Consider the following 13,735-nt stretch of genomic DNA (forward strand, 5'->3'; position numbering starts at 1 on the left):
GTACATACTATAATAGATACATACTATAATAATAGATACATACTATAATAGATACATACTATAATAGATACATACTATAACAGATACATACTTTAACAGATACATACTTTAATAGATACATACTATAACAGATACATACTATAACAGGTACATACTATAATAATAGATACATACTATAACAGATACATACTATAATAATAGATACATACTATAATAATAGATACATACTATAATAGATACATACTATAATAATAGATACATACTATAATAGATACATACTATAATAATAGATACATACTTTAACAGATACATACTATAACAGATACATACTATAATAGATACATACTATAACAGATACATACTATAACAGATACATACTTTAACAGATACATACTATAATAATAGATACATACTATAACAGATACATACTATAATAAAAGATACATACTATAATAATAGATACATACTATAACAGATACATACTATAATAAAAGATACATACTATAATAATAGATACATACTATAACAGATACATACTATAATAAAAGATACATACTATAATAATAGATACATACTATAATAATAGATACATACTATAACAGATACATACTATAATAACAGATACATACTATAATAATAGATACATACTATAATAGATACATACTATAATAATAGATACATACTATAACAGATACATACTATAATAACAGATACATACTATAACAGATACATACTATAACAGATACATACTATAATAGATACATACTATAATAATAGATACATACTATAACAGATACATACTATAATATATACATACTATAACAGATACATACTATAATATATACATTCTATAACAGATACATACTATAATATATACATACTATAACAGATACATACTATAATATATACATTCTATAACAGATACATACTATAATAATAGATACATACTATAACAGATACATACTATAATAGATACATACTATAATAATAGATACATACTATAACAGATACATACTATAACAGATACATACTATAATAATAGATACATACTATAACAGATACATACTATAATATATACATACTATAACAGATACATACTATAATATATACATTCTATAACAGATACATACTATAATATATACATTCTATAACAGATACATACTATAATAATAGATACATACTTTAACAGATACATACTATAACAGATACATACTATAACAGATACATACTATAACAGATACATACTATAATATATACATACTATAACAGATACATACTATAATATATACATACTATAACAGATACATACTATAATATATACATACTATAACAGATACATACTATAATATATACATTCTATAACAGATACATACTATAATAATAGATACATACTATAACAGATACATACTATAATAGATACATACTATAATAATAGATACATACTATAACAGATACATACTATAACAGATACATACTATAATAATAGATACATACTATAACAGATACATACTATAATATATACATACTATAATATATACATTCTATAACAGATACATACTATAATATATACATACTATAACAGATACATACTATAATATATACATTCTATAACAGATACATACTATAATAATAGATACATACTATAACAGATACATACTATAAAAGATACATACTTTAACAGATACATACTATAACAGATACATACTATAACAGATACATACTATAATAATAGATACATACTATAAAAGATACATACTTTAACAGATACATACTATAACAGATACATACTATAACAGATACATACTATAATAACAGATACATACTATAAAAGATACATACTTTAACAGATACATACTATAACAGATACATACTATAACAGATACATACTATAATAATAGATACATACTATAACAGATACATACTATAATAAAAGATACATACTATAACAGGTACATACTATAACAGATACATACTATAACAGATACATACTTTAACAGATACATACTATAACAGATACATACTTTAACAGATACATACTATAATAACAGATACATACTATAATAATAGATACATACTATAACAGATACATACTATAATAATAGATACATACTATAACAGATACATACTATAATAATAGATACATACTATAACAGATACATACTATAATAGATACATACTTTAACAGATACATACTATAATAATAGATACATACTATAATAATAGATACATACTATAATAAAAGATACATACTATAACAGGTACATACTATAACAGATACATACTATAACAGATACATACTTTAATAGATACATACTATAACAGATACATACTTTAACAGATACATACTATAATAATAGATACATACTATAACAGATACATACTATAATAAAATATACATACTATAACAGATACATACTATAATAGATACATACTATAACAGATACATACTATAATAATAGATACATACTATAACAGATACATACTATAATAATAGATACATACTATAACAGATACATACTATAACAGATACATACTATAATAATAGATACATACTATAATAGATACATACTATAACAGATACATACTATAACAGATACATACTATAACAGATACATACTATAATAATAGATACATACTATAACAGATAGATACTATAATATATACATACTATAACAGATACATACTATAATAATATATACATACTATAACAGATACATACTATAACAGATACATACTTTAACAGATACATACTATAATAACAGATACATACTATAACAGATACATACTATAAGAGATACATACTTTAACAGATACATACTATAATAATAGATACATACTATAACAGGTACATACTATAATAAAATATACATACTATAACAGATACATACTATAACATATACATACTATAACAGATACATACTATAATAGATACATACTATAACAGATACATACTATAATAACAGATACATACTATAATAATTACATACTATAACAGATACATACTATAACAGATACATACTATAATAACAGATACATACTTTAACAGATACATACTATAACAGATACATACTATAACAGATACATACTATAATATATACATATTATAATAGATACATACTATAATAATAGACACATACTATAATAATAGATACATACTATAACAGATACATACTATGATAACAGATACATACTATAACAGATACATACTATAATATATACATACTATAATAACAGATACATACTATAACAGATACATACTATAACAGATACATACTATAACAGATACATACTATAACAGATACATACTATAACAGATACATACTATAACAGATACATACTATAACAAATACATACTATAATAATTACATACTATAACAGATACATACTATAACATATACATACTATAACATATACATACTATAACATATACATACTATAACATATACATACTATAACAGATACATACTATAACAGATACATACTATAACAGATACATACTATAACAAATACATACTATAATAATTACATACTATAACAGATACATACTATAACATATACATACTATAACATATACATTCTATAATAACAGATTCATACGATAATAGATGAAAATACACAAATGTTTATCCAATAGCTGTGTGTGTCTCTTCAACGTGTCAACGTGTGTGTGTGTGTGTTTCAGAACCAGCGGTGGCCAGCTGTGTCCAGCGCCCTGTGGACCTTGTGTTCATGCTGGACGGGTCAGAGAGGATGGGAGTGGAGAACCACCGCCGAGCCAAGGAGTTCATCGAGAATGTGGCGCGCCGCCTCACGTTGGCCAACGGCCAATCAGACGACAGGAACGCCCGCGTGGCCCTGCTGCAGTACGGCGGCCAGTCAGAACAGAGGGTGGAGTTTTCGCTCACGCACAATCTGACGGTGATCGCTGATTCGCTGGCAGGGATGAGCTACATGGACTCCGCCTCCTCTCTCGGCAGCGCCATCATACACGCTGTCAACAACCTGGTGATGTCACAGGTAGTCAGATCCTTCATTAATGGCACCCCTGATAAAGACGAGCAAAAACCCCTGAATGAAATAAATCATTCAAATACTGAGCTACATTGTATTCTCAAAACAAATTATATAAACATATAAAAAATATCTCATTAAGATGGGGTCAAAATGATGGCCCTCCCGTTTTAAATATTCTAGCAGCCTCCCGTTTTCAATATTCCAGCACCCTCCCCAGGTTTCAATAATCCAGCACCCTCCCCAGGTTTCAATACTCTAGCACCCTCCCCTGTTCAATACTCCAGCACCCTCCGCAGTTTTCAATAATCCAGCACCCTCCACAGGTTTCAATATTCCAGCACCCTCTCCTGTTTTCAATACTCTAGCACCCTCCCCTGTTTTCAATACTCCAGCACCCTCCCCAGTTTCCAATACACCAGCACCCTCCCCTGTTTTCAATAATCCAGCACGCTCCACAGGTTTCAAAAATCCAGCACCCTCTCCTGTTTTCAATACTCCAGCACCCTCTCCTGTTTTCAATATTCCAGCACCCTCCCCTGCTTTCAATACTCCAGCACCCTCCCTAGGTTTCAAAACACCAGCACCCTCCCCTGTTTTCAATACTCTTAAGACCCTCCACTGTTTTCAATACTTCCGCACCATCCCCTGCTTTCAATACTCTAGCACCCTCCCCTGTTTTCAATATTCCAGCACCCTCCCCAGGTTTCAATACACCAGCACCCTCCCATTTTCAATACTCCAGCAACCTCCCCAGGTTTCAATACATAGGCACCCTCCCTTGTTTTCATTACACCAGCACCCTCCCTTGTTTTCAATACTCCATCACCCTCCCTTGTTTTCAATACTCCAGCACCCTCCCCTGTTTTCAATACTCCAGCACCCTCCACATGTTTCAATATTCCAGCACCCTCTCCTGTTTTCAATACTCTAGCACCCTCCCCTGTTTTCACTACTCCAGCACCCTCCCCTGTTTTCACTACTCCAGCACCCGCTCCTGTTTTCAATACTCCAGCACCCTTCCCTGTTTTCTATACTCCAGCACCCTCCACAGGTTTCAATATTCCAGCACCCTCTCCTGTTTTCAATACACCAGCACCCTCCCCTGATTTCAATAATCCAGCACCCTCCACAGGTTTCAAAAATCCAGCACCCTCTCCTGTTTTCAATACTCTAGCACCCTCCCCTGTTTTCAATACACTAGCACCCTCCCCTGTTTTCAATACTCTAGCACCCTCCCCTGTTTTCAATATTCCAGCACCCTCCCCAGGTTTCAATACACCAGCACCCTCCCGTTTTCAATAGTCCAGCACCCTCCCCAGGTTTCAATACATCAGCACCCTCCCCTGTTTTCAATACTCTAGCACCCTCTCCTGTTTTCAATATTCCAGCACCCTCCCCTGCTTTCAATACTCTAGCACCCTCCCCTGTTTTCAATACTCCAGCACCCTCCCCAGGTTTCAATACACCAGCACCCTCTCCTGTTTTCAATACTCCAGCACCCTCCCCAGGTTTCAATACTCCAGCACCCTCCCTTGTTTTCAATACTCCACCACCCTCCCTTGTTTTAAATACTCCATCACCCTCCCTTGTTTTCAATAATCCAGCACCCTCCCCTGTTTTCAATAATCCAGCACCCTCCACAGGTTTCAATATTCCAGCACCCTCTCCTGTTTGCAATACTTCATCACCCTCCCATGTTTTCAATACTCCAGCACCCCCCCCTGTTTTCAATACTCCAGCACCCTAAACACATTTCAATATTCCAGCACCCTCTCCTGTTTTCAATACTCTAGCACCCTCCCCTGTTTTCAATACTCCAGCACCCTCCCCTGTTTTCAATATTCCAGCACCCTCTCCAGTTTTCAATACTCTAGCACCCTCCCCTGTTTTCAATAGTCCAGCACCCTCCCCAGGTTTCAATACTCCAGCACCCTCCCCTGTTTTCAATACTCCAGCACCCTCCCCGGCTTTCAATACTCTAGCACCCTCCCCTGTTTTCAATACACCAGCACCATCCCCTGTTTTCAATACTCCAGCACCCTCCCCTGTTTTCAATACTCCAGCACCCTCCCCGGGTTTCAATTTACCAGCACCCTCCCCTGTTAACAATACTCCAGCACCCTCCCCTTTTTTCAATACTCCAGCACCCTCCTCTGTTTTCAATACTCCAGCACCCTCCCGTTTTCAATACTCCAGCACCCTCCCCAGGTTTAAATACACCAGCACCCTCTCTTGTTTTCAATACTCCAGCAGCCTCCCCTGCTTTCAATACTCCAGCACCCTCCCCAGGTTTCAATACACCAGCACCCTCCCCAGGTTTCAATACACCAGCACCCTCCCCTGTTTTCAATACTCTAGCACCCTCCCCTGTTTTCAATATTCCAGCACCCTCCCCTGTTAACAATACTCCAGCACCCTCCCCTGTTTTCAATACTCCAGCACCCTCCTCTGTTTTCAATACTCCAGCACCCTCCCGTTTTCAATACTCTAGCACCCTCCCCTGTTTTCAATAGTCCAGCACCCTCCCCAGGTTTCAATACTCCAGCACCCTCCTCTTTTTTCAATACTCCAGCACCCTCCCCTGTTTTCAATACTCCAGCACCCTCCCCTGCTTTCAATACTACAGCACCCTCCCCAGGTTTAAATACACCAGCACCCTCTCTTGTTTTCAATACTCCAGCAGCCTCCCCTGCTTTCAATACTCCAGCACCCTCCCCAGGTTTCAATATTCCAGCACCCTCCCCTGCTTTCAATACTCCAGCACCCTCCTCTGTTTTCAATACTCCAGCACCCTCTCCTGTTTTCAATACTCTAGCACCCTCCCCAGGTTTCAATACACCAGCACCCTCCCCTGCTTTCAATACTCCAGCACCCTCCCCTGCTTTCAATATTCCAGCACCCTCCCCAGGTTTCAATACTCCAGCACCCTCTCCTGTTTTCAATACTCCAGCACCCTCTCACTGTTTTCAATACTCCCAACGCTGTATAACTGTACTGTCTCTGTGTGGTCTACAGGGAAGCCTCCTGGCAGTCCTACCGCTGTATAACTGTACTGTCTCTGTGTGGTCTACAGGGAAGCCTCCTGGCAGTCCTAATGCTGTATAACTGTACTGTCTCTCTGTGTGGTCTAAAGGGAAGCCTCCTGGCAGTCCTACCGCTCTATAACTGTACTGTCTTTCTGTGTGGTCTACAGGGAAGCCTCCTGGCAGTCCTACCGCTCTATAACTGTACTGTCTCTCTGTGTGGTCTACAGGGAAGCCTCCTGGCAGTCCTACCGCTGTATAACTGTACTGTCTCTGTGTGGTCTACAGGGAAGCCTCCTGGCAGTCCTACCGCTCTATAACTGTACTGTCTCTCTGTGTGGTCTAAAGGGAAGCCTCCTGGCAGTCCTACCGCTCTATAACTGTACTGTCTCTCTGTGTGGTCTACAGGGAAGCCTCCTGGCAGTCCTACCGCTGTATAACTGTACTGTCTCTGTGTGGTCTACAGGGAAGCCGCCTGGCACGTCGTAACGCTGAACTGTCCTTCGTCTTTATCACCGACGGCATCACCGCGGGCGACAGCCTGGAGGAGGGTGTCTCAGCCATGCGACGGGCCGAGGGCATTCCCACGGTGATCGCCATGGGGACCGACACGGACCAGGAAGTGTTGAGGAAGGTTGCCCTGGGAGACACGTCAGCCATCTTTAGAGGAGAGGACTACGCCACGCTGGGGAAACCCACATTCCTTGAACGCTTCATCCGCTGGGTCTGCTAACCAGCTAACCAGCTAAGCAGCTAACCAGCTCGTTAGAGCTAACCAGCTGTGTTCTAACTAGCTGTTAAAGCTGTAGTCCGTAAGAATCTTTTCAGTTATGAAAAATAAACAAAAGGGTGTTCTCTGGGTTTTGAATTAAAGTCATATGGTGCTCTGTGATTTTCCAGGTTTTAGCAAAATGGCAAAACTTGGAAGCTAAACTTCTAGCTCGTCCGAAAGACACAAGAGCCTCCAGATTGTTGAATCTTTTAAATTAGTTAAATGACAGATTCCACCATTAACTAGATAAGCACAAACAACCAAGCCTCTCTTATCAGAGAGTTACTGATATTGAATGTGTACAATGTTACAGCTGTAGGTCAATTGTTGTTGTTGTTGTTGATTTTTGTGTTTTTCTATAAGAGATCCCTCTCTGTGAGGCCTATATCAGTACGTTTGTATTTTACACTAAATGTGATATTCTAGTGGAAGGAGTTACACACAGTGTCAATGTCTCGCAAAACAGTCTTCACTTTTCAAACAGTCTTAACTTTTCAAAGTCTTAACTTTTAAAACAGTCTTAACTTTTCAAACAGTCTTAACTTTTCAAAGTCTTAACTTTTCAAACAGTCTTAACTTTTCAAACAGTCTTAAGTTTAAAAAGGCTTTGACTTACAAAGTCGTTATGTTTTCAAACAGTTTTATAGTTTTTAATTTCAGTGAAAGTGTCTCTTATCTGTTATTATTCTAGATCAGTCATTTAGACATCTCTCTCACACACACATACACACACACACACACACAGATCGGTAGTTACATATATCCAACACACCTACACCTATACCCAACACACACACACACACACACACACACACACAGAAACTCAAACACACACACAAATCACACTGAAATGCATTTGTTGTAAACTGAAAATGATGTAATAAAGCCAGCTGTGGTGTAACCAGACCTGTGTGTGTGTGTGTGTGTGTGTGTGTGTGTGTGTGTGTGTGTGTGTGTGTGTGTGTGTGTGTGTGTGTGTGTGCGCATCTGCACCTGGTTTTAATTTGTTAGCTGTGAACCATATGTATCCTGTCTGGAGGTTTACCAGACCTGGGTTGCTGTTGTCAATTAAATACTTATTCTCTGGATATTGGAGTATCTTCACCACAAAACACCACAACACACCACATGACACCAGAACACACCACAAGACACCAGAACACACCACAAGACACCAGAACACACCACATGACACCAGAACACACCACAAGACTCCAGAACACACCACCACACCACATCAACACACCACACTTCCCCACCCCTACACACCTCGCCACACCACCCACAACAACACACCACCCCACACCAATGCAATCTGGTTTCCGAGCTGATCACGGGTGCACCGCACCCACGCTCACGGTCCTCAACGATATCATAACCACCATCGATACGAGACATTACTGTGCAGCCGTATTCATCGACCTGGCCAAGGCTTTTGACTCTGTCAATCACCACATTCTTATCGGCAGACTCGACAGCCTTGGTTTCTCAAATGATTGCCTCGCCTGGTTCACCAACTACTTCTCAGACAGTGTGTCAAATCGGAGGGCCTGTTGTCCGGATTGGCTCAAATGCATTAAGGAAAGAAATTCCAGAAATGTACTTTTACCAAGGCACACCTGTTAATTGAAATGCATTCCAGGTAACTAACTACCTCATGAAGTTGGTTGAGAGAATGCAAAGCTGTCATCAAGGCAAAGGGTGGCTACATTGAAGAATCTCAAATATAAAGAACACTTTTTTTGTCACGACATGATTCCATATGTGTTATTTCATAGTGTTGATGTCTTCATTATTATTCTACAATGTAGAAAACAGTTCAAATAAAGAAAAACCTCGGAATGAGTAGGTATGTCCACACTTTTAACTGGTACTGTATGTGAGAGTCCCACCCTTCCACAGAGGGGTCATGTTAGTGTGTAACCCAAACTGTTCGCTATAGACAGAAGTTGGCAGATCGGCTGTACCGACTTTATATTTATTTAATGAGGCAAGTCGGTTAAGTCGGTTCTTAATTACAATGACGGCCTACCCCGGGCCAAACTTGGACGACGCCACCCAATAGGACTCCCATTCACGGCCGGCTGTGATGCAGCCTGGAATCGAACCAGGAACTACAGACCGCTGCCTCAGACCGCTGCCTCAGACCGCCGCCTCAGACCGCTGCACCGCTGCCTCAGACCGCTGCCTCAGACCGCTGCACCGCTGCCTCAGACCGCTGCCTAAGACCACTGCCTCAGACCACCGCCTCAGACCGCCGCCTCAGACCGCTGCCTCAGACCGCTGCCTCAGACCGCTGCCTCAGACCGCTGCCTCAGACCGCTGCACCGCTGCCTCAGACCGCTGCACCGCTGCCTCAGACCGCTGCCTAAGACCACTGCCTCAGACCACCGCCTCAGACCGCCGCCTCAGACCGCTGCCTCAGACCGCTGCCTCAGACCGCTGTCTCAGACCGCTGCCTCAGACCGCTGCGCCACTCAGGACTTCAAGCTGTGGACAACACCATCGTGTTCGTGAGAGTCTCATCTTTCCATAGAGTGGTCATAATATTGTATTTTGTCAAACCGTTCTGACTCTACAGATGATTTTGTGAGAAGACAGATTTTTGGAAATGTCTCACGGTCTGACAAACACAGCTCTAGCTCTGTCACCTTTCACCTCAGATGCAGGAAGTGTTACATAGGCAGATTCAGGAAGTGTTACATAGGTAGATTCAGGAAGTGTTACATAGGCAGATGCAGGAAGTGTTACATAGGCAGATTCAGGAAGTGTTACATAGGCAGATTCAGGAAGTGTTACATAGGTAGATTCAGGAAGTGTTACATAGGCAGATGCAGGAAGTGTTACATAGGCAGATGCAGGAAGTGTTACATAGGCAGATTCAGGAAGTGTTACATAGGTAGATTCAGGAAGTGTTACATAGGCAGATGAAGGAAGTGTTACATAGGCAGATTCAGGAAGTGTTACATAGGCAGATGAAGGAAGTGTTACATAGGCAGATTCAGGAAGTGTTACATAGGCAGATGCAGGAAGTGTTACATAGGCAGATTCAGGGAGTGTTACATAGGCGCTCTGACAAACACAGCTCTAGCTCTGTCACCTTTCACCTCAGATGCAGGAAGTGTTACATAGGCAGATTCAGGAAGTGTTACATAGGTAGATTCAGGAAGTGTTACATAGGCAGATGCAGGAAGTGTTACATAGGCAGATTCAGGAAGTGTTACATAGGCAGATGAAGGAAGTGTTACATAGGCAGATTCAGGAAGTGTTACATAGGCAGATGCAGGAAGTGTTACATAGGCAGATTCAGGAAGTGTTACATAGGCAGATGCAGGAAGTGTTACATAGGCAGATGAAGGAAGTGTTACATAGGCAGATGAAGGAAGTGTTACATAGGCAGATTCAGGAAGTGTTACATAGGCAGATGAAGGAAGTGTTACATAGGCAGATTCAGGAAGTGTTACATAGGCAGATGAAGGAAGTGTTACATAGGCAGATTCAGGAAGTGTTACATAGGCAGATGCAGGAAGTGTTACATAGGCAGATTCCGGGAGTGTTACATAGGCGGTCTGACAAACACAGCTCTAGCTCTGTCACCTTTCACCTCAGATGCAGGAAGTGTTACATAGGCAGATGCAGGAAGTGTTACATAGGCAGATTCCGGGAGTGTTACATAGGCGGTCTGACAAACACAGCTCTAGCTCTGTCACCTTTCACCTCAGATGCAGGAAGTGTTACATAGGCAGATGCAGGAAGTGTTACATAGGCAGATTCAGGAAGTGTTACGTAGGCAGATGCGGTGGATTCAGACGCATCCCATCTGATACTGTAATTTTCCCTGTACTCTTCATGAGGTTGCTACAACCTGGTCTATGAATGAAAGTTTACAATGTAGGTGCACACAGGTCAAGAGACAAATTTGAGGTGACAGACAGTGACATTCGATACTGCCTTGCACACTCTTACCTGCATCTTCCCTTCGCTTGTGGACTTCAATGAACAACACATCAGCTGTATGCGAACAGGCAGAAAAACCTTTCCAAGCCAAACCACTACACACAGCCTACATCATTGTCACGATATTAGCTAAAGTAACATCCTAGTCAACATAGCTAATAGAACTAACGCGTTAGTAAACCCGCTACATGCAGTAAAGTTACAGAGTCAGTAAGCAATTACAACGGGGGACCCCGGTGGCAAGAAATTAGTAAAACCAAAAGTTTACCTTGACTTGGAAGAGTTCCAGTGTTGTGTTGGAAAGTCCTAGCCAGCTAGCTAACATAGCATCCCTCTGTTATAGCCTGCTAGCTAACATAGCATCCCTCTGTTATAGCCAGCTAGCTAACATAGCATCCCTCTGTTATAGCCTGCTAGCTAACATAGCATCCCTATGTTATAGCCAGCTAGCTAACATAGCATCCTCTGTTATAGCCAGCTAGCTAACATAGCATCCCTCTGTTATAGCCAGCTAACTAACATAGCATCCCTCTGTTATAGCCAGCTAGCTAACATAGCATCCCTCTGTTATAGCCAGCTAGCTAACATAGCATCCCTCTGTTATAGCCAGCTAGCTAACATAGCATCCCTCTGTTATAGCCTGCTAGCTAACATAGCATCCCTCTGTTATAGCCAGCTAGCTAACATAGCATCCCTCTGTTATAGCCAGCTAGCTAACATAGCATCCCTCTGTTATAGCCAGCTAGCTAACATAGCATCCCTCTGTTATAGCCAGCTAGCTAACATAGCATCCCTCTGTTATAACCAGCTAGCTAACATAGCATCCCTCTGTTATAGCCAGCTAGCTAACATAGCATCCCTCTGTTATAGCCAGCTAACTAACATAGCATCCCTCTGTTATAGCCAGCTAGCTAACATAGCATCCCTCTGTTTGAGCAGGGTGTTTCAGTAGGCGAAACTAGCTAGCTAAGTAAGTGAAACTGAAAGTGAAAAAAAGGACAATCTCTCTATTTTTGTTTTGCTTCTCCTTAATTTTGGAAGAAATGCATTTGTTCAAAACTGTTCAACTATTGTATTTCTTTCTCTTTGAGTCAACTGCTCACCACATTTTATGCATTGCAGTGCTATATAGCTTATGCTTTCAGTACCAGATTCATTTCTCTGATCCTTTGATCATATCAAATCAAATGTCATTTGTCACATACACGTGGTTAGCAGATGTTAATGCCAGTGTAGCGAAATGCTTGTGCTTCTAGTTCCGACAATGCAGTAATAACCAACGAGTAATCTAACCTAACAATTCCACAACTACTACCTTATCCTTTCTAGCGCAGGGGTTCCACTAGCGAAACAACATTCCGCTAAAAAGGCAGCGCTCGAAATTCTAAAATATTTTGGGGAAATATGTAACTTTCACGCATTAACAAGTCCAATACAGCAAATGAAAGATAAACATCTTGTTAATCTACCCATCGTGTCCGATTTAAAAAATGCTTTCCAGCAAAAGCACAACATATTATGTTATGTTATGTTAGGTCATAGCCAAGTCGAAAAACACACAGCCAAAAAGCAGAAATATAGATCAAATTAATCACTAAACTTTGATGATCTTCATCAGATGACACTCATAGGACATCACGTTACACAATACATGTATGTTTTGTTCGATATTGTGCATATTTATATCCTAAAATATCAGTTTACATTGGCGCCTTACATGCAGTAATGTTTTCCAAAACATCCAGTGATTTTGCAGAAATACTCATAATAAACATTGGTAAAAGATACTAGTGTTATTCACAGAATTAAAGATAGACTTCTCCTTAATGCAACCGCTGTGTCAGATTTCAAAAAAACTTTACGGAAAAAGCATAATCTGAGAACGGTGCTCAGAGCCCAAACCAGCCAGAGGAATATCCGCCATTTTGGAATCAACAAAGATAGAAACAACACCATAAATATCTTAATC

At 39.6% G+C, this 13,735-nt stretch overlaps 1 protein-coding gene across 1 annotated transcript in view; it reads left to right on the forward strand.

The window, feature by feature from the left end:
- The window catches only part of LOC110508269 (collagen alpha-2(VI) chain), a 46,489-nt gene extending 37,774 nt beyond the window's left edge, over positions 1-8,715 (forward strand). The window contains exons 27-28 of the mRNA XM_036966129.1: positions 3,683-4,017; positions 7,504-8,715. Coding sequence (XP_036822024.1) covers positions 3,683-4,017; positions 7,504-7,770 — 602 coding nt within the window. The 3' untranslated portion in view covers positions 7,771-8,715. The remainder of the gene's footprint in view (positions 1-3,682; positions 4,018-7,503) is intronic.
- The last annotated feature ends 5,020 nt before the right edge of the window (positions 8,716-13,735 follow it).

This window comes from Oncorhynchus mykiss, chromosome 28 (assembly GCF_013265735.2).
Source record: "Oncorhynchus mykiss isolate Arlee chromosome 28, USDA_OmykA_1.1, whole genome shotgun sequence".
NCBI lineage: Eukaryota > Metazoa > Chordata > Actinopteri > Salmoniformes > Salmonidae > Oncorhynchus > Oncorhynchus mykiss.